The following is a 20,472-nucleotide window of genomic DNA, read 5'->3' as shown; positions in this document are numbered from 1 at the left end:
TGCTCTGTTGCTACAGTTCTGCATCCTGCCAAATGTATTCTCTTCCTCAGCTAACAGTAACATTTGCAGGATACTTGATGGAAGTGACTGGGAGAAAGAAAGCAGGAAGAAACAGTGTATAGTGAGGAATACAGAAGAGGGGAAGAAATAACTAGAAACATGAAATGGAGAAGAGCCTTGAAGTCAGAAAAATGAAGGTAACATTTATTTCCATGTAATTTGAACAGATTGGTCTTGGAGAAGTACACAGATCTGATTTATATTAGGTGTAAGTTAAGGGAAGGAAGAGTCAGTAAAATATTTTCACTGCTGGGAGCAATGCATTTCAAAGCAGCATTGTATGGCATAGACCAGGATGGGCACAGAGGGTGATAGATGACCCAGGGCTGCCAGCTGTGATAGCTCATTCTCCTGCTGACTCATCATGCTCAAATGCTAACTCTAAAATCAAGGAAAAAAATGATTCATTCTTTAATAGCTGAAAGTGAAAAGTTACTTTCAAGAATGATAAATGCTTTACTCCTAGTATGGCTACATTTCTTGAGAAGGTATTTGTGGGAAACAAAAAGTGAAAATAGTGGAATATTTCTGATTTAATGCATTCTTAGTTTTATATTTAATAGATTGTTAAATGTAACTTTAGAAATAATCATCATGAAAAAAAATTATCTTTCAGCAAAGACTGACAAAGGCCTTCACCTAAAATGTGAAGTAAGCCTCTCTTAGGTTTTGAAAAGATTTCAGGGTGTCTTAAGTATGATGGTTTGTGGTCTTGATCAGATTGTTAGCCCAAGTGCTTTGAACAGTTATTAAAACCAGTAGGATTTATGTGAATTTGCATATGCACATTATTGTCTGTAGGTGCATCTCATATCCCTAGATAATTCATATTTTTACCACAACCCAGATCCTAAAGCATATTTATTCACCTAACAATTATTCCCTAACTACTTTGGAAAATAAAACCATTTCTAAAGGCCCTTTTCATGCTGCTTCCTTTCAACTAATAGTTTTAAAAGTCTAAGACAGAATTAAACCAGCTACAGACTTCTGAGCAATTTTGTTTGAGCAGTGCCCATGGAGTGTCAATGACAGTATGACAGCAATGAGTGCTGAAGAAGGATTTACATGCCTGAACCTTGGCTGGTTTTCCAATTATAATAGTTTGTCTAATAAAAATAAGAAATTTAAAAAAAAAAAAAATCTGCTGGTGGACCTTGCATCTGTAACAACAGTGGTACATGTTTTAAATGTAGTCCTGATTCATATCGACTTTGACTTCTTTTTTTAATAAGCTTTGGGTAAGGAACTCTTAAAAACATAACACATGTAAGTGTTTTCTTTCTTAATATTTACAGCATCTCTCTGCAGAATATGTATCTTTTTAAAACATTTCACCAATTCTGCTTAGCTGCTGGTAACAGCCTTATGGTAAAGAGCCATGGGAGCTCTTGGCATTTTGAGTGCTGTGTTGATTTAGATCAATTCCAAGCATGATGAGACATTTAATTTTCATCTATGCATTGTCACTCTGTTTATTCCAGGCCCTCCTGGTATTTCTGCACATATGGTCTTTCCGTTCCTCATGGAAAAGTAGCTCTTATTCTGTCAAAGAGAAAAGATTATAATAATTGATAATGAAGAGATTGGTTAGAGGCCATTTGTAATGCTTTTAAGTTGTAAGAAGTGATTTCTCAGAAATTACAATGGTTGGATAAACATGCCAGGGCAAAGACCATGTAAATTGTATAGCAGATGCCAGCAGCCCTTGCTTCACTGGGCAGAGCTTCACAGGAAATTCACATGTCCACCGATGAACATGCATCCTCCTGTGTGTCATAAAATGCCATTTTTACTCTTTGAATCGCATCACTACCTAGCTACTCCCAAGGACCACACGTTTGCTCTACTCTAGTCTCACAGGACCCTCTGCTGTGATGAGAAAGGGTCACCTGCTGTTACAAAATGACAGTCTCCTCCTTTGGTCTTGTGTACGCCCACTGCAGCAAGGCCAAGTGGTGGCAGTTTTCTCCAGTACCTGTGGGGAACCCAAGGCATTGGGCAGCCCTCAGCTTCTCTCTCTTCAGTTCCTTCAAAGCTTCAATAGGAAGAGGATATCTCTGAGCACAATCCTGTCCCTCGGCAGGGCTCTGGGCTGGCTTACTAGGGCAGAGCTGACCTTTGGGCTGGAAGTTTTGGAACAGCAATTAATTCTCAAAGGCTGGGCTGTTACCCCAAAATATATGTGTTATCAACTGCCTAGTAAGCATCCAAGCAGGACTAGCTAGTTCTGCAGAACCTCCTCAGCCTGAGACCAGCATTGTATGTATATATTTCTGCAAAGCTGCTTTGCATGTAAGCACCATTTTCTTGATCCCATCTTATCTGTCCCAGCCAGACATCTATAAAGCCACTCCTTTGCCTCTTTGAATGCAGCTGCTGCTCACAGGAAATATAGGGGTCAGTCAAGTGACAACTCTCAGCTCATTTTAATTCCCTAGCATCTGATGCTAAAATGTTCCCTTCTACATCACCTCACACAGAATGGCCTGGGCTGGCATTTGGCATTATTGATCTTCAATCTCCTTTGGGCTTCAGGAAGCTGATGGTCCTTATTTTCATGGGGAAGGTGCTGACTCCCCAAAGAGGGCAACAATGTATTGTACAAACATCTGCGTAAAGTATTGTCATTATCTTCAGTGAATAGATCTTCAGACTTCTGCTAGTGGCAGACATATTGGTATGTCTGAGCTCTTTGTCCCTCCCTCCTTGTAGCAGCAGAATGAAAGGTCCTATCTGTTCCTGCTCTACTCTCTGACAAATTCCTGAGAGCTTTAGCATAAGCAGGTTTTCATCCCATTGGCAATATCACTTGATTTTAAACATGATATTTCTGAATCACAGTTTAGCAGGAGGTTTTCAAACAAACACCTAATGAATAATACATAGAAATAGGAAGAAGGCAGCTTAAGAATTTTAGATAAAATTAAACTAGCAGCTGTTAAATATTGTAGCAGTCATTACATCCAGAAGTCATCTGCCATCTATCCAGGATACTTATACATTTTATGTATAATGGAAATGAGATTTGGTGTAACCTTGTCACAATGTGATCAATTTGTATCTCTGAGAACTCAACATTTGACACCATCTTTGGCTGTGACATTTGCCTCAATACTATGCAATTAATAAACCAGCAGTGTATAAAGATGTAATTTGCAGCTCAGATGGTAAAAATGTCTTAAAATCTGTAAAGAAACTATGTGACAGATGTATCAGTGGATGCTAAAACCTGAGATTTTCTATTTTTTAGAGCACTGTCATATGTCATGTATTCTTTTTGTTCTATTCAACAGCTTGCCAAGTGCCTTTATTTGCTGACATAAAATAAAGCTGGAAAAAATAACATCATAGACTGTTTTATACTTTTTAAAAAAATATTTGTGTATAGATATATAAGTATGTATGTTATATATAAGCATGTAAGTAGCATATAAGTACATTATTTATATGTATCTATAATATTATGTAGGGACTAAGAATGGAAATAATTCTGGGCACAAGGGACGTATTTATCTCCTTGGGATGGGATCTTGCCCCATCTGTGATGGAGAATGCTGTTAAAGTAATCTGAGAGATTTAAATTGAGAAGGAAGCTTGCAGGAAAGTTACACTTCCTTTTTCTGATGTTCATGAGAATTTAGTCCTTGAGAATGGCATTTTGCCTGACTGCAAAGGAGGCTTGGCAGGATTCTGCAGGCAGGCAATGGCACTGGTATTCCCAGTTCTGACTGGAGAGGCTGCTGCTGGGCCACATGTTAAATACAGTCATTTAGTAACTCAGAGCAGATTCCTGTATGTCCCCTCTCCATCTCCTGCCTGCTTTTTCTGCTTTGTGAAATATGTTGCCACCAGAATTGACTAATGCTCAGAAGTTCTGTGGGTTTTTTTACATATTTCCTCAGGTTTGTGGTGGGGGTAGTCTTCATGGTTAAGAACCTGTGTTCGGAATATTTGAAGTGGGGCGGGGAAATGGGAAGAGATATTTTTATAAAATAGATGAAGTTTAAAACCAATCTTGTAGAGTTTGCTCAATGAAACTTTCTATTGTTAATCAGAAAATTCTTGGGAAGGATAAATGGATGAGGTTTCAAGTAATCAGATAGCAAACACCTTCATACAGTGGAAAAAAACACCAACAAATATATATGTCCTGCAGGGCTTTGTTAATGCTAGAGATGTTTGTGGACTTCTTTAGGTAGATAACACATGTACAGGAGGCATTAATGCTTGAACATTTTTACACCAGTTCCCTTAGTTTCCTCCAGGAAGCTTGCTTAGTGAGTTCAGGCGGCTGCTGCAGTGTAGGCTGTAACATCAATCCCTTACCTACACAGGCCAGAAACAAAGGGCTCCAGGAGGGCTCGAGTCATGCCTTGTTGTGGTTCTAGATCAGTTATTAGCCACCTTTAAATAAAGGTGACAATACAGTTTGTATTTTTGTTGGTTAGAGACAATTAAACTCTTAACAGTAGCCTCACTGGTAAAGCAGAGGACTCAGATGATGCTGTGAGAATGAACAAGCAGGGAGAGACAGAGCTTGGAAGGGGCTCACAAGTCAAACTTGAATATGGTTCAATGAAACAATTTTCTAGTAAGCAGAAAATGGTAGGATTTCATGATGGATGGATATAGCAACTGTATTTTGGGCACACAGAAAGTTGAAATGTTCATTTTAGGAAAAGATAGCTGAAGAGGATTTGAATAAAACTTCTTACTGGATTAATATAGAGAAAAATACATATATTTATAAGATTAAAATTTAATGCATTGACTGATGTTAGATGTAAAACTAAGTAGGAGGTGTTCAGTCTTCAAGCCTCTGCCTCACAGTCAAAGAAATACATGGAAGCATAGTTACATTAACTGTCATTTCAGAGAAAGTGAATGCTGAGAAATCCAGCAGGAGTGGTGGAACAAGAGAGCGAGTCCCAGGGTAAATGGACAGTAGAGCATTGGGTTTGTATGCAGGTGGTAAAAATGAGTGTAAAGCAGAAAGCAGGAACAAGGACAGACACATCAGACCTGCAGTCATGATTTCTGGAGGCAGACTGATGCCAAGCAGGGGTGAGATAGGAGTAGTTGAGCAGTAGTCCCACTGTTCTGGCCCAGGAGGCGAGGACGGTAAAGTGAGGGAAATCATGGTTAACCTGCACTGGAAAACTGCCTGTAAAGCACCAGGAACCTTTTGTCAATATACTACAGAGGTGTTACTGCAGCAGCCAACTGTTCCTGGTGCACACAAAACCCAAAGACGAATGGGAACGCTTCTGAAATACATGCATAAGATAATAAGAGGAAAGACAGGGAGAGTGAGATAGCAGAGAAACCTGTATGACCTGCACAGCTGCAAGAGATCTGGGAGGGAAGATACGACATGAATTCTGTAACCTCAGCAGAAATCTCAGTGGAATGTTAATTCTAAGGCAATAATTGTATTTTCCTGATTCTTTAGTCCAGAAAACTTACTTTGTATAAGCAGCCAGAGGCCAGTCGATTCATACAACCCAACAGCCTTGACCTTTACATTTTTCTGTTTCACAGCCTTCTCCTCCCTATGCCTGGTGCTTATAACCTGATGCTGCAGTCCCAGCAGAAAGCAATTAGTGAGTTTCTCCACTGGCCTGCCTCGGGCTGTCTCGGGAACAGAAGTGCTCAGCCCAGAGAGAAGCAGGCTTGAGAAGATCCCTTTAGACAGTGGATCTTCTGCATGAAAAGGAATGAAAAAGTCAACTCTAGGGGAAGAGGGGAGCGGGAGCAGCAGCGTCCCCTCTCCCGCCAGCGCCCGGGGGTGCATTCCCCAGCGCCGTTTGAGGCCGCTCAGCTCTGTAAAATGCCATTTGCATCGGGATAGGATGTAACAAGAGTTGTAAATCACTGATGGCGGAGTGAACTCCTCCAGGGGCAGACACGGCGGAGCCGAGCCTCCGCAAGCTGTGGCAATGTGTGAACGGTGTCTTTTGTTGGGGGGGGAGGACTGATGGCAATTAGATGATACTTATCTGGCCCTTTGATGTGTATTTACACAAACAATGTTTTCCTCCGGGACTTGCGGTATAAAGGAGGAGTCGTGCTCCCCGACACCCTCCTTCCCGGCATCTCCGAAACAAGGCAGGATGACCAAGGCCCCTTTCTCTGTGGAGTGGTTGTCCCAGAGCAGCCAGGCCCTCAAGAGCCTCACCGAGGGCTCCCCGCACCGACCATCCTCGGCGGGCCACCGACCCGGCTCTGGCTCCAGCCCCGGCTTGAGCGAGCGGAGCAAGGAGCACCCCGCCGGCCCGCGGGCCGAGAGAGGCGGCAGGAGCAGGGAGCGCTCGGCGGCCCGCCCCGCTGCAGGTAACGGGGGTCTCCGCAGCCGCCGGGGCACCCCGGCGCTCCTGCGCTGGGTGGAGGAGGAGGAGGCGGAGGAGGAGGAGGAGGGCGGGCGAGCCCTACGCCATCCTCCCGGGGCCCCGATGAGGCGCAACTGTGCAGCGGCTGCCCGGAGGCGAAGGAGGCGGGCGGGCAGACCCGAGGTTCCCGGGCCTGGCTGACCGTTTTCTTCCCTCTTCCCTGTCCCTAGGAACGGGCGGGCGACCGTGGGGAGGAGCGGGGCAGCCCCCGCCGGAGGGGGGTGCCGAGTGCTCGGGCCCCGAGGAGCCCGGCGGCCGGGGCGGGCGGCGGCTGCGGACGGCCTTCAGCGCGGAGCAGATCAGCACCCTGGAGAGCTCCTTCCAGCGGCAGCGCTACCTGGGGGCCGCCGAGCGCCGCCAGCTGGCCGGCAGGATGCGGCTCTCGGAGGTGCAGGTGCGCGCGGCGTGGGCCGGGCCATGGGCATGGGCATGGACATGGGCATGGGAATGGCCGGGGCATGGGAACGGGCATGGGAACGGGTAAGGGCATGGGCATAGGCATGGCTGGAACATGGGCATGGCCGGGGCATGGCTGGGGCATGGGCTGGGTGCCACAGTGACCTCACCTCCCTCCCTCCTCCCCTTTCCTCCAGATCAAAACCTGGTTTCAGAACCGCCGGATGAAGCTCAAGCGGCAGCTGCAGGAGCTGAGGCCGGAGCCTTTTTGCAGCCCCCCTCTCCCTTACGGACCTCAGAGCAGCGTTGTGCCCTTGCCACTCACATACATGGCCCAGCCAGCACCTCTGCCCCAGCAAGGGGCTGCTTCTACGGGCTTCACCTTGGCAGCGCTGCCAGCACCCACCCTGGACCTCAGCAGCGCCTGCAGAGCACAGCCTGTGGGCTTTTGGGCAGCACCCTGCTTTGTGGGGTACAGGGATCCCAGAGCTTTCCTGCTGGGTGTCTGACCCTCTGATATGGACTATGACCAAGGAGGATTTGCACTACTGATAGCTGCCCTTGTCTGTAACTGCCTGGTGGAGTTATGATGCAGCACTGAGCAAAATAGTTTACAGAGACATACTGGACAATCTGAATCATGGACTTCAGGCCCTTGCATTTATAGGCAACTGTGTAAAATAGAAACATAGTGGAACAAACACTAATATAAATGGAATCTTTTAATAAACCTAAACTTTTTCCAGCTCTCATGTGAATTCCCTCCACAAGGATTGTAGCTCTATTTATCCTGCCCTAAAAGAGAGCTCCTCTTCATTAGAGGAAGTATAGACTCCTTGTTCTCTAGATCTGTTCCACCCGCCTTCAATTTACTGAGGGTGAGTGCAAAAAAGCATGAATTTCCCTCTGTCCTCTAAAGCAGGTGTCCAGCCCCTTCAGCTACTTCCTAGGTGGCACGTCCTCTGATGGGACTGTGTGCTTTTAACCAAATAAGTGGATAGACCTGTTACTAATACTGGGCTTGCTATAGTAGTGGAACAGATGTTTTCTGTTGGAGCCCTTTAAATAACATATTGAATATGATTTTAAGCTGTAAAAAGTTACTTTCTAAATAAATATGTAAATATATCTTCACACTTTCATGTGCTGCCTCAGTAGATTATTAGTAAGGGCCTCTTGCCTAAACAGATCTTGGAAAGGATGTAGCCTTGAAATTTCTTATCGCAGAATGGTATCTTGGCATCTCACATGCACCTAATGGGATATGAAGGTGATGATCAAAAGAAATGTAACATTCCAAAGCTGGTTTTCCGTAAGTTGCAGTAAAGTTTGTTACCATTGTGCTATGCACTTTTAAAATTTGAATAATGCTCTAGAAAACATAAGATCAAAATGGCCTGATTTCAGGATAGAGAAAAGGCTCTGAGAAATGATCCTTGACTGATGTAAATTGCCATAAATTTTTCAAAGTCAATTATCAACTCACATGAAAAGAGCAATAAAAATTTACATCACTTCAGAGTTGATCTCGGAGATTATTAGAAGATTTCTGGCACATTTGTAATCTGGACTCATCTAATGAATGGTTTGAAGGTGCTCTGTCAGTCATCCTTGAACACACCTATTTTCTTTTGTATACTGAGGGCCAGTCTGCCACTGGAGTACACTTGCCTGGTAAAAAACAGCATTATGTGCCACTGAAGGCTGTGGCCTTTGATTTTCTGAGTAGCTGTCACATTTGGAAGCCTCCTTAATTATCTTGTAATCCATGCTGTATTTTTCTAGCTTTTTGAGGTATTAATATTTGCTTTCAATTGCCCAATTGATGTGGTTCTAATGCAAGAGTTTCAGAAAACTAATAAGGGCTCAGGTGGTATCAATCTTGCTGAGATCTCTTCAGAAATATGATGAGGTTTGGGATAAGGAAATTTGTTGACATGAGATTAAAACTCCCATTGAATGGAGGCTTATTTCTCAAAGACAGGTATTACTGACCAGTTATACTGATTCGAATTTAAAAAAAAAAAATTACAATTCTCTCTGACTTTCAAATGTCATTAGGGAACTAGGAGGTTTTCAGAAAGCTCTGCAATGCTGAATACTTTCTTTGCTCTAAAGCAGTGACATTTTTGAAATAGCAAAAGTCAAGGCCAATAAATATACTGTTTACCCCCCAAAAAAAGAAAAAGGTCTTAAGCGTGAGACTCGATTTGGCTATCCCGTTTTCAAGGGGACAGTGTTTCAGAGTTTGGGTGATCCCCTTATAATCTTGTATGGTCACAGAGGAGAATCCCACCTCTCCTCCAAATGCTTTGCTCGCCCAGTACAAAAGGAATAGTACTAGCTCTTCGTGCTGTTAGAAGCCAGAGCCCGCGGTATCGGGCGGGGGGGGGGGGGGGGGGGGGGAAGTAGCACCCCCCGAGGGGCCCGGCCGGGGCTGCCCGCAGCGCTGCGGGAGCGCCCCGGACCAAATGGGGGGAGGGTGAAAGGGAAGGGGGGGACGAGCACCACCGCAGCTGGGCCCCGGGGGCGGGGGGGAAATGAGAGAGATGAAAAGGCTGGGGAGGAGAGGGGGAGAACAAAGCGCTCCCACCCGCGGAGGGGGGTGCTTCCGTGGGACAGGGTTTGTGCGGGGCCGGAGCAGTTCCCCCTCAGTGCACAGGTTTAGGGCAAGGCAGAGGCGATTGGGGCTGTGGGGACAAGGCGTAGCGTCGCCATCCTTGCCACGATTTAAGCCCACGCAGGTTGTGGGGACCACGCTGGGACAAGCAGGGCTGCGGGGTCGTCTCGAAAGTGGAGGCTTTGCTTGAGGGGTGTGTGTATGCGGCTCCCTGTAGCCTCGCCGAGGCAGGCGGGTCTGGTGCGAGGGGCGCGGGCTGGCTGGCGGGGTGTCCGGTCTTTGGGCGTACGGGCTGCAGAAGGGCTGGCGAGGGGGAAGCCTGGACTCTGTTTGAAAAGGTGCTAATGATCACTTAACATAATGACTCCCTGGCCACACGTATACTCACCAAGCTCGGGAAATGCCTTGCCAGTGTTTTGGCAGTGCCAGCTTGCAAATATTGTCCTGTTTCCCGACAATTGCTCAGATGAGCGCAAGAGGTGACGCTCACTTGGCTGGGTTCCTAATGACAGCAGATTCTTCCGAATGTCTACATGGTAATTCCTCTTCTACCCACAAAACTCGGTTTTCTCTGGAAGGTAATGAAGAAAACTGTATGTGAAATCCCTTAAACTTTGCTAAAGCAGTCCACTTCTGTTAATAAAACCTGGATGCAAGTTTTCCCTTTGATGTGGGAGAAAGAAACTCCTTGTTTGAATTTCCCATCCACTGTGGCTTACTCCCGGCAGCAGTGAAGGGTCACTCTTGCCAGGGCAGGACCCCTGCACTCTCGGGGTGCTCGCCGAGCGATCCTGCTCGGGCACCGCACCCGCCGCACGCCCCAGGGAGGCTGAGAGCCCGCTTCGCTTCCAGCACCCCCTTTTGTGTCTTTCATCGCATCACAATAATCGCCAGTACCGGAATGCTCTCCGACAAGACAAAGCGGAGTCCGCAAGCCAGCTACAAATGGGGGGGGGGGGGGGGGGGGGGGGAAGCCGATTAGCTGGGGAGGAGCAGCTTAATGCTTGTGCGGGGAAACTTGTTGGAGCTAGTGGCTCTCGAGGAAGGGGTTGTATAACCTGGAAACTGCGTTCCCCGGGGAGGAAAAGGGGGTGGGAGGGGAAGGTTGCCGCAGCACTAACTTCAAAGCCTTTCTCCCCTGCCGTGTGTGCGCGGAGGGGGAGAAACATGATTGAATTAGCCCGGCGGTAATGGCAGGGAGCCGTCTGCAGCCCGCGCTCCTACCGCCTGTCCCAGTTTGGCGAGAGCAGCCATCAGGGGACTGGGAATAGGGTCGGGATATTCCCCCCCTGCAGCTCCCAGACACGGTGGAGCCACTCCAGGGACCTCTTTACAAACCAGGTGAAGTTATTCAGCGTTATGTGCTAATCGGGAGAGATCTCGCACTGCCAGGCCATTACATCTAATTGCTGCCCATTATCTCTTTCTTTGATACGCAATTAGATGACAATTAACTTGATAAATCCCACCGAAGCGGGGGAGGAAGAAAGAGCAGAGATCTTTTCGTCTCGACGTGTTCCCTCTGTAGACTTTACTATTTTTCCTTTATAGTTGTCTCTTAAACTTCTAGGCCTCGACCTAGTGTTATCTTCTAATACTATTTAGTAGAGAGCTAATCCCGGCATCTCTTTGTTATTCGGGTAGGTTAAGTGCTTTAATTCTTATTTTAGCGCTTAGTTATTCTGCCTGGGCAATTCTGAACAAATGTGGAGGTGTCACAAATCCTCGGGCAATACGGCGATGGCGTGAGTGGGAATTCAAGTGCTATTTTGTTTCGAGCTAACTTGTATTTAACTTATCTAGGCGCTTTGTCCATTAGTTGCGCAAAGAACTGAATGAGATTTCCCGATAAATTGTTCCTAATGCAAAGCCCGTGTTTGCTCCCACAGCTGCTGAATAGGAATATCTGGGCTTGCAGCGTGTGAGCCGGAGAGAGAAGAGGGTGCAGCACTGCGGGCTGAGTCAGGAGCATTTGTTATTTATTGTGTGTTAGTCCGCATTGTTCCCGTGGGCAAAGGAGCGCCTGGGTGATGGCCCTGTTAGTGTTCACGGGTACTTCAAACAGAAAAGCATCTATTCCGAAACAATCGATCTCGTTGATGCCTAATTGACTATCTAATGGCATCTATCAGGACATCAAAGAAGGCGCTGAATAACCTAGTTAGCATTTCCAAAGGGGAGCAGTGGAGGGTACAAACAGTCATCAGTTGTCCCACCGGCCGCGGGCAGCTGCTCCTGGGGGCAGGGCGCCCAGCGCGGGCCCTGCCACTGCCAGCAGCTCCGGCTTCTCCGCGGCAAAATGCCTTGGCCTGCCTGCCCTTCCAGCAATGTTAACCTGGTTCCCCGCAGTAAGTCAGCTTACTGGCCTCTGAAGGGCTGCCGCACTGCCCCAGACTCTCTCGTCCTGACTATTCGTGCATCTAAACGTGAGAGGGTTGGGTGTTTTTCCCCCGTGGGGGTGGGGTGGCATTGCAGTTGTTCATACTGCATCCTCTATTATCCCCATTTCTCCAGTTTCCTCAAGAAGACTTTGAAATATCTGGGCTTTCCAGAAAGTTAAATGAGCTCTGCCTACGATGGAAACTAATTTAGCAGCCCAGCAGATACCAGGTCTGGTGACTTAATGCATCAGCTCTTAATCCATGATAAATGTTATGTCAGTTTGCCTAGTGTACTTTTTTTCATGGACTACTTCTTATAAACATGGCTAGTAGAAGGAGAGTCTGGAACCTGAAGATTTGCCCAACTATGCCAGAAACTAATTACTCGAGTGCATCCAAAGAAGGGCAATGAAGCTGTTGAAGGGTCTGGAGGACAGGTCTTATGAGGAACAGCTGAGGGAACTGGGGTTCAGTCTGGAGAAGAGGAGGCTGAGGGGAGACCTCATCGCCCTCTACAACTACCTGAAAGGAGGTTGCAGAGAACTGGGGATGAGTCTCTTTAACCAAGTAACAAGTGATAGGACAAGAGGTAATGGCCTCAAGTTGCGCCAGGGAAGGTTTAGACTGGATATTAGGAAGTATTTCTTTACAGAACAGGTTGTTAGGCGTTGGAATGGGCTGCCCAGGGAGGTGGTGGAGTCCCCATCCCTGGAGGTGTTTAAGAGTCGGGTCAACATAGCGCTGAGGGATATGGTGTAGTTGAGAACGGTCAGGGTTAGGTTAATGGTTGGACTAGATGATCTTCAAGGTCTTTTCCAACCTTGATGATTCTGTGATTCTGTGAAATTATTTTTCTTGAGAAGGATTATTCTTCTGTTTTCCAATTTGTTGCCATTTTTTCTCATGCTGTCACACAAAACCAGGTGTGACAGTATGTTGAGGGACCTGGCACACCAACAGCATTCTTGGGGAGTACAAGTACTTCAGCTTCCAGTAAAGAGTGAGCTTCTAGTAACTGGTGCAGGAAATGCTGCAGCCTAGATAATGGGTTGAACCTTCTCCCAACAATGCCTTCATGCATGTACAGTTGCTACAGTCCTGCCTGCTCTCATGGGTTTATACTTTGTGTGTGTGCACAAAGGCCTGAAATAAATATTCCTGTTGTGTACCAGTGAGATAAATCTACCATTTGTCCCTAGAAGTCTTGTAGAGTTCACATGAAAAGAGCACTTTTTTCCTGATGAGCTTAGCTGTAATTCACACATTCTGACATTAATCACTGCACCTAAATTTCAGGGTTACAAGTTACTGAGTTACTAAGTGCAGATAAGTTATCAGTAAATTTCTTGGCATAAGCATGTTTCTTATGGTTGTAAGGCTTACATGTAAATGCAGAACAATAAATATTTGGAATTATGATTTGGAGAAATGGGTCCACTATATTAATATAAATCATGTAAGAAAAATATATGTATTAGCCAATATAATAGAGTATCCCCAAGTTCTACATGAAAATACATTAATTTCCCTAAAAACTTAGATTTATTTTTGATCATGGCTATATATCAATTAAATGGTACAAAAGTTTCAAGTGATATGAAAGAATTGAATGGAGGTAAATTTGTGTCTCCTATAATCACTGTATTTCTACAAGGTGAGGGGAGAATTTAACTGCAGCTGCAGAGCCTCTATCCACCCAGGGTCATCAAAGTTTCCAAGTTTCTCATACTGCCACCTCTTTCTGATGGGAGCTAAAACAGCCACATAACACCTCCCACCCCTTCCCCATCTGTTCCAGGGTTTTGTGGTCCACAGATGTGGTCCTCAGCTACGTTGGTCCAGAGAGGGGATCCTAGGGTTGGGTATAAACATCTTATTCAACACACAATTCAGATTAGGTTCTAATTAAAAAAAAAAAAAAAAAAAAGCTGGGGGGGGAGTCAGTTTTCTTTGGTTTTCAGCAGACAGTGGACAGGTCAGCTGCTTCTCTACATCCTCAAACAAATGAGAGGGGAAATGACAGCACCTATTCAGGAGTACTAACAATTTTCCTCTATAAGGCACATAATGTATAAATGCACACGCTGGTCTCTTTGGACATGGCACTGAATGGTCATCTCATGCCTGGTTTAATCTTGGCAGTAGGGATGAAGTGCTGCTCCCTAGACAGTAGTCCCTGGGTGTCACTGTGCGCCTGGGTGGGGGGACTGCAGGGCACAGGAGACCCAGGGCTGCCTGGCTTGGCGTAGGTTTCATCTGCTGAGCACCGGTGGGGAGGCCACCCTGGGTGGAGCACCCTGCTTGCTGGGTAGGTGTGTGCTCAGTTTAGGAGCTCCTGAATCCCGGTGGTTTTCAGGTGCTATGTCCAAACTTTGTTTTGGTGAGGCAGTCAGGCTCTGCAGATAGTGCACAAGCAAGGAACAACTTGCTGTGGATGGGTTTATACGCAGTGGAGCTGGAATTTCTCTGCTTGGATTTGTCCACGCATGGGGTTATTCAGAAATGGCCACTCTGAAATAACATGGAGACAGTGAGTACAGTGGTGTGTTTGCTCCAGAAAAAGAGGGACCATACAGAGGTGGAATAGCTCAGGAATCATATTAAATCCAGAAGTTATTAAAATTCATGTGCAGGCACTCAGCTCTTTTGGGGGGCAGTGAATGGCCTATCTCTGTTTCACTGGAATGTGTCTAGGAAACACTACGGGGTTTAAACACTCCCCTGTTATGGTGGTTTTGGTTGGGTCGGTGGCACTCCCAGGTATGTGTTTCTGACCAAGGGAGGGAGTCTGGTCTCCAGCTCAATGTTCAGCTGCTTGGGCATTTGTGCTGGCTTGTGCGTATGAGGCAAAATTATAGTTTTGGGCCAGCACTGAGTGAATCTCCATTAGTGGCTGTGCCCAGCACCCCACAAGTAGCAGGCCGATCTCTCTATCAGGGCTGTGCCGAGGCAAGTGCAGGCTCTCCCATCCCTGCCCTTAGGGGCTGATGTTGCAAGCAAAGTTCCAGGAGGAATCCAGCTCCTGGGCTCTGTGGGTTTGGGAAGGCATTTGCATTGCCCTAGTGCCTGGGCTTTATCGCTGCCCTGGGGCCAGAGCTCAAAGAAGCCACCACGGCCTTTGTGGGGGCAGGAGGGGTCGATAATGTACTGTCCATTGCCCTGGCCGTGGGGTTACCGGAACACTTGAAACAATGAAAATGGGTAGCACGAATATGATTTTCTTCCCTGATCTTTCAGGGGAGTTTTGAGGGGAGTTGGTTTGGTTGGGGTGTTTGACTTTTTTTTTTTTTTTTTTTCTTTTGAGGAAAAAAACCTCACGTCTACTCTTCTGTGTGGGAACTGAGATTATTGCTGTGTTCTTAGAAAGAAACGAGCTCCCTCCCCAGTAGATCACAGGTTTATGGTGCCCACTCCTTTCAGTTGTGCATCCCAGCAGGAACCCTGAGAAGTTTAGTGGAAATTGAGGTCCTGTCAGTGCATTTACCCAGTTACAGGGATGGTGATCACTTTCCCTGCTCTTCAGGAAAAATCGACGATTAGAATGTGGTGTTATCCAAGTATTGCTACTGCCAGTGGGGTCGTGGTCAGTGCTGTCTTTTTCACTGGAGTGGCTAAAAGCTGGCTGTAAATTGGACACAAGAAGAGCCGGGAGATGGGCTGAGCTGCCGGGATGCCCCTTTTTCCCAGCCGGCCTTTCCCCAAGCAAGCTTTGCTGGGGGTGGGGGAATATGTGGTGTGTCTTGGTGTCCTCCCTGTATTACAAGGGCATCGTCCTTCTCGGGAAGAGACGTGTGGATTGGGATAGTTTGAAGCTGATGAGGTGCGAGCTTCGCTGGTCACTTAGTGCTTTGATCGCTAAACTCTTGGGGAGATCGGTTGCGTTTTCTGACTAGACAGACGGCGCCAAGTTCAAGCTGAGAGGGCCCACGGCCCTGCTAACCCCACAGCCCGGCCGTAGTGCCCGCGGGTGAGGGCTCAGACTTGGGGATAGGGACTTCTTCATAGCGGTCCCCCACGGCTTTTCCCGGGGAGTACAGTCCGAGGTGAAGTGTCCCGGGGCTGGCAGATCTCGCCGGCATAACGTTACCCCTCACCCTTCATCCCTGCCCCGGCCACATCCCTGCCCCGACGGTGCGGGCCGGGCCGGGCCGTCTCGGGGTACCTGCGCAATGCGGGACCCCACGGCTGAAAAGGGAGTGGGTAAAAACCGCACTGTTGTCGGCACCGTCGGTATCTTTAAACGCCCGTTTGCGGGGCTGGGCCTGCCCGTGCCCTGCCCTCCGGGGGAGAGGGGCAGGTTTGCACTTCAAGGGGGTCTCCCCGGCCCCGCAGACACGCTGGAGCCAGGGGCTGTAGACATTTGCCAGACGTGTGAACTTTCCTCCTAGCTCGCAGCTGTTATCTCTGCTCGATTCCCACTTTGATGTGGGTTCACACTTGCAGACGAGCCCGTCCGGGACCGGAACGCCCATATAAGAGCGGGCCGAGCCTGACGGTCCCCCAGCTAGTCTCCGCCATGAACCATGCCACACTCACCTTGGCAGAGACCAAGCCCCACGGGGTCAGGCCCCACATCTGCTGCGCGCCCCCTCCCCGCGCCCCCACCTCTCTCGGCAGTACCCACCTCCTGGCCAGAGCCGAGCCCCGACGGCGGGGGCCGCGGCCGAGCCAGCCCGCGGACAGCGAGCCCTGCGCGGCAGAGCGGGGCCGAGACGGTCCCCGGGAGCCGTGCCCGTCGGAGCCAGGTGGGTGAGGAGGGGACAGGGAGAAAGATAAGGGGAGCGGGCGGGCGGGATGATTCCCGTCGGTGCAATGGCCCGGCAGGGTGAGTGGAGGCGGAGGCCCCCCCACGCAGGGGGAAGAGGCCTCACCGCCGCCCCTTCCCTCCTCCTTTGCAGCCCCCGACGGCGGCTGGCTGAGCGCCGACGAGTCTTCGGGCTACGAGAGCGAGAGCGCAGGCGGGGAGCGCCCGGCGGCGGCGAGCGGGACCCGCGGGCGGCAGCGGCGGGCGCGGACAGCCTTCACCTCGGAGCAGGTCTGCCGGCTGGAGAAGACCTTCCAGCGGCAGAAGTACCTGGGGGCCTCGGAGCGGAGGAAGCTGGCGGCTGCCCTGCAGCTCTCGGAGATCCAGGTGGGTCCCGAAGGAAGCGGATCCCTCCCGGCCCCGTCGGGCAGGGGCAGCCAGGCTCGGCGGTCTTGCATCGGCCTTCCCTGCGCTGAACAGACGTAGTTGTCTTCAGCTGGGTTTAGCAGCGGCTGTGGGGAGGGTAGTTAATCCTCGGGGATTAACTAGCGAGTTAAGACTCGGGGAACTCGGAGGCACTTTCTACCGAGGAGGTATCAACGTTCCTTATTTCTTAGTAAGGTAAACTGCTTGTTCTTGGTGTACAGCGATCTGCGTAGACCTTGCAAAGCTTATATACAGTCTTAAAGACTCGAAGTGATTAATCTAAAATCGCTGAGCACGGACATTCTTCCCCTCTACACTCCCCAGACCCTCTGTTTCGGTTACCTAGGGCGAAAGCATCAGTCCAACTCTGTCAATTCAAGTGGAGCAAAACGGCAAAAGCAGCCGAGATACAGTTGTTCATAGTTTGCACGTTATTTTTAAGCAAAGTCCCTGATCTGTCTTCTCCACTCCCCACCCCGTTCTGTTTTGTTGCTCAGATCAAGACCTGGTTTCAGAACCGGAGGATGAAACTGAAGAGGCAGATCCAGGACCGCCAGCATGGCCTCGTGTCTCCTGCTCCACTCTACAGCTATTCCCCGGGGACCCCACCAGCTCTGCTTCAGGATGCTCTCCACTACCCTTTTGCTCCTCAGCACCAGAGACTCCTGCCTTTTACCCCAGTGCCTGCTGTGCAGTTCAGCTTCTCCTTTCCCAGATATGACGCATCGCAAAGCACCTACCGCTTTATGGCAAATGAGCTGCCGTACTACCATCAACACATTCTTCCTCATTATTTTTTCCATCCAATTATTCAGAGCAAAATGGACAAGCAATGCCACCCTGTATATGCATTATAGTGAAAACAAAAGGGCAGGCAAAGGTGAAAACTGTTATGTATGTGGTGCTCAGAACTCATCTGATTTGGAAGAGTATGTGTTTATTATTTTAAGTTAAATATGAAAAGGAATAATTTTATATTTGTACTAATTGATATTAAAATTTATTGGATGTGATGCCACTCAGTAATTTTTTGTTTGATAAGCTATTAATTTTTAAAATACTGGTAGTCTACTATTTTAATTCAAAAGATAGTAGACTGAAAGGAAGCTGCTGAAAGGGCTGCTGACAGAGAAAAAAGCTGCAGCAGAAACTTGCTTTTGCCAAATTTCTTGTAGTGTAGGGCAAAGTTATTAAGTTTAATCTGAAATGGGCATGTTAAGAAACTGGTTTTCATTGCACATTCCGTTTTCCATGTGTGTATGTATATATACATAAATAAAATCTGAACAGAGTTATATGTGCCAACTCTGTAAAGGTCACCTGAATTCCAATTTTGGGGTAATGGGGAAGGATTTAGATGTTTTAATACATCTTACCTGATTTTCCTACACTCATGCTGAGATAGTCTTGTCTGTCATTGAGTGTGTTTGGGAGCCTGGACCTTAACAGTTGCACTGCATTGTGCTTTTGGCTAAGTGCATCTTCCAGGAGGAAGGAGACTCTTGGTGAGTTTCTCTTCTGAATATCAGTCAATTCATTGCTTTGCATTTCCAGTGTCATCTTTCATATGAAAGCATCAGCTGTGTTAATCACAAATATTAAGTCGATGTGTCCTTAAACAGAATCAAATAGTTCAAGCCTTCAGTGTGGAATTTTAGTTTTGCAATTATCAAAACAAACACTTTGTAAAAAATTTAACAGCATAATTGTGTTTGGTTCATAGCCATATAGTCTACAGGGGTTTTTAACCTGCAAATTTGGCCTTTGATTCACCACTAAATGCCCATGGTAATTGCATATTTTGAACATTTCTTTAGTAAATTGAACCCTTTAGAAGAAACATTTAAAAGGAGTAGCTTAAGTTTTTGTTTTAGCAATCCTGAAATTTGTTGGATTTTTAGTTCTCCCAGTGATCAGTTTTCACTCCTCTCCTGAAATAACTTGGTTAAAGTCTAAAAGACCAAGAAATAAGAAGTGTCAATTAAGTTTCTTTAATTCACCTGAAAGGTCTTCTAAATGCATTAGAAATGAAATTGATTGCTGCGGTGTGGTTTAAATTTTCCCGCTCCACCCTCCAATCCAGTGAGCCCTCAAGAGTTTTGATTTAATAGCCATGGGGATTCTCACTTGTGAAAGGATGGCTTGGAAGGGGAAAGGGAATTTTCTCCAATTATGCCGTTTCAAACCAGATGCAGTCTTAACTCTAAGAGGATCCAGGTTGGAAGCAAACTTGTTGGTCGCTGGGGGAAGTGAGATGTGGAATTACAGGTTGACCATTAATAGTCATGCTGCATCTTCTGAGAAACGCATGTTGTCCCTTCAGCTGCCTAGGTGCATCTGGGAGCAGTGCTGGTGTGGCACTGGGGTGTGTTGGGAGAGGGCGAAATTCCTTCAAGTGTCTCTCACCGTCCACCTAGGTAGGAAAGGTAGGGGTGCTTGGGAGCAGGTTCAGAGATAACCTTGCTATGGCATGCTCAGGGATTTCTTTTTTCACCAGAGGTTATAATCAGAGAGCAGATGAGACACAGGGGCAGGAATTTGGATGGAAGTACATCCCCTCCTGTATCTCAATATCCCTATTGTCTACCGAAGCCTCATTTCACCTTTGCTCTCCTTAGCCCCACAACACAACCGCTAATGGGAGGGGAGAGAGGGGAAGCAGGGAAGGCATGGCACAGCACTGTTGTAGGCTGCATTTGTCAACTTTTTTTTCTTATGAGCAATCTCTACGGGAAAGGGAGGGTTTTTTGGGGGGGGAGGGGGGTAATTTTTTTTTTTGTTTTCCTCTGTTGACAAAGTAGTCTAACCATCACCTAGCAAGCAGGTTAGGATGGTCAGGGGGCGGGGAAGGAGATGTAATCTCACCTGCTGCAGTTGCTTTATGCTGATGCAAGATCTCACTGCTTCCTAAAAGGCTCAGCTTTGCCATTTTCCATAGAGCTTGCCTTGGAATTTTTAAGAACAGCCCCGAGTGTTTCTGATAGCAAACCTAACAGAACCCTGCAGTTTAAAATTAGTGAAGCTGCCAAGTTACAGCTGAAGCTGTAGAAGTAAAAACTGAAGCATTTTCATTTTGAGTGTCCCAGGAGACCTGAACTTGTGAACAACCCCAATGTTTTCATCAGCAGATTTGAAATATAATATGTTTGACACTGGCATTAAAATACATGCTTGCCAATTAATTCCTTAGCCTCACCTCTCTTCAAATGCATGAATGGAATATCTACATCAACAAACAGGGGAGACTACTTTAGGAATGATGCAGAATATACAGATAAAAGACATTACTGGGCAACTTGTTCAGTTTCGTTCATAGGGCTGCTACCTTTGGTACCATTTTCATTTCAATGCATTTGCTGTAGCTTACAAATCTTTCCTTAAAAACTCACACTCAAGTAGGATGGCCACAGTTTTTAGCCCTGTTGTCTATTACATGATATAATTACTATGTAA

The 20,472-nt window shown here is 47.2% G+C and overlaps 2 protein-coding genes across 2 annotated transcripts; both read left to right on the top strand.

The window, feature by feature from the left end:
• Positions 1 to 6,176: 6,176 nt before the first annotated feature.
• On the top strand, positions 6,177 to 7,357 carry LOC141945646 (uncharacterized). Its single transcript, XM_074874024.1, has 3 exons — positions 6,177 to 6,396; positions 6,623 to 6,846; positions 7,046 to 7,357. The coding sequence occupies exons 1-3, from the start codon at positions 6,177 to 6,179 to the stop codon at positions 7,355 to 7,357; spliced, it is 756 nt and encodes a 251-aa protein (XP_074730125.1).
• Positions 7,358 to 16,018: 8,661 nt separating this feature from the next.
• On the top strand, positions 16,019 to 17,876 carry LOC141946222 (homeobox protein vent1-like). The gene is made up of 4 exons (XM_074875681.1): positions 16,019 to 16,146; positions 16,293 to 16,594; positions 16,748 to 16,980; positions 17,517 to 17,876. Exons 1-4 carry the CDS (start codon positions 16,019 to 16,021, stop codon positions 17,874 to 17,876), a joined length of 1,023 nt encoding a protein of 340 aa, XP_074731782.1.
• The last annotated feature ends 2,596 nt before the right edge of the window (positions 17,877 to 20,472 follow it).

The sequence above is a fragment of the Strix uralensis genome, chromosome 7 (genome assembly GCF_047716275.1).
Source record: "Strix uralensis isolate ZFMK-TIS-50842 chromosome 7, bStrUra1, whole genome shotgun sequence".
In the NCBI taxonomy this organism is placed as follows: domain Eukaryota; kingdom Metazoa; phylum Chordata; class Aves; order Strigiformes; family Strigidae; genus Strix; species Strix uralensis.
Note: the sequence above shows the minus strand (reverse complement) of the source record. Positions and strands in the feature narration are given on the sequence as shown.

What these genes read in the sequence shown, in the direction of transcription:
- LOC141945646 (XM_074874024.1), top strand. Translation starts at nt 6,177, where the DNA reads ATGACCAAGGCCCCTTTCTCTGTGGAGTGGTTGTCCCAGAGCAGCCAG. An exon ending in GGCGGCCCGCCCCGCTGCAG is followed by an intron (nt 6,397 to 6,622) that starts GTAACGGGGGTC and finishes CCCTGTCCCTAG; the next exon opens with GAACGGGCGGGCGACCGTGG. An exon ending in TGCGGCTCTCGGAGGTGCAG is followed by an intron (nt 6,847 to 7,045) that starts GTGCGCGCGGCG and finishes CCTTTCCTCCAG; the next exon opens with ATCAAAACCTGGTTTCAGAA.
- LOC141946222 (XM_074875681.1), top strand. Translation starts at nt 16,019, where the DNA reads ATGCGGGACCCCACGGCTGAAAAGGGAGTGGGTAAAAACCGCACTGTT. An exon ending in GCCGTGCCCGTCGGAGCCAG is followed by an intron (nt 16,595 to 16,747) that starts GTGGGTGAGGAG and finishes CCTCCTTTGCAG; the next exon opens with CCCCCGACGGCGGCTGGCTG. An exon ending in TGCAGCTCTCGGAGATCCAG is followed by an intron (nt 16,981 to 17,516) that starts GTGGGTCCCGAA and finishes TTTGTTGCTCAG; the next exon opens with ATCAAGACCTGGTTTCAGAA.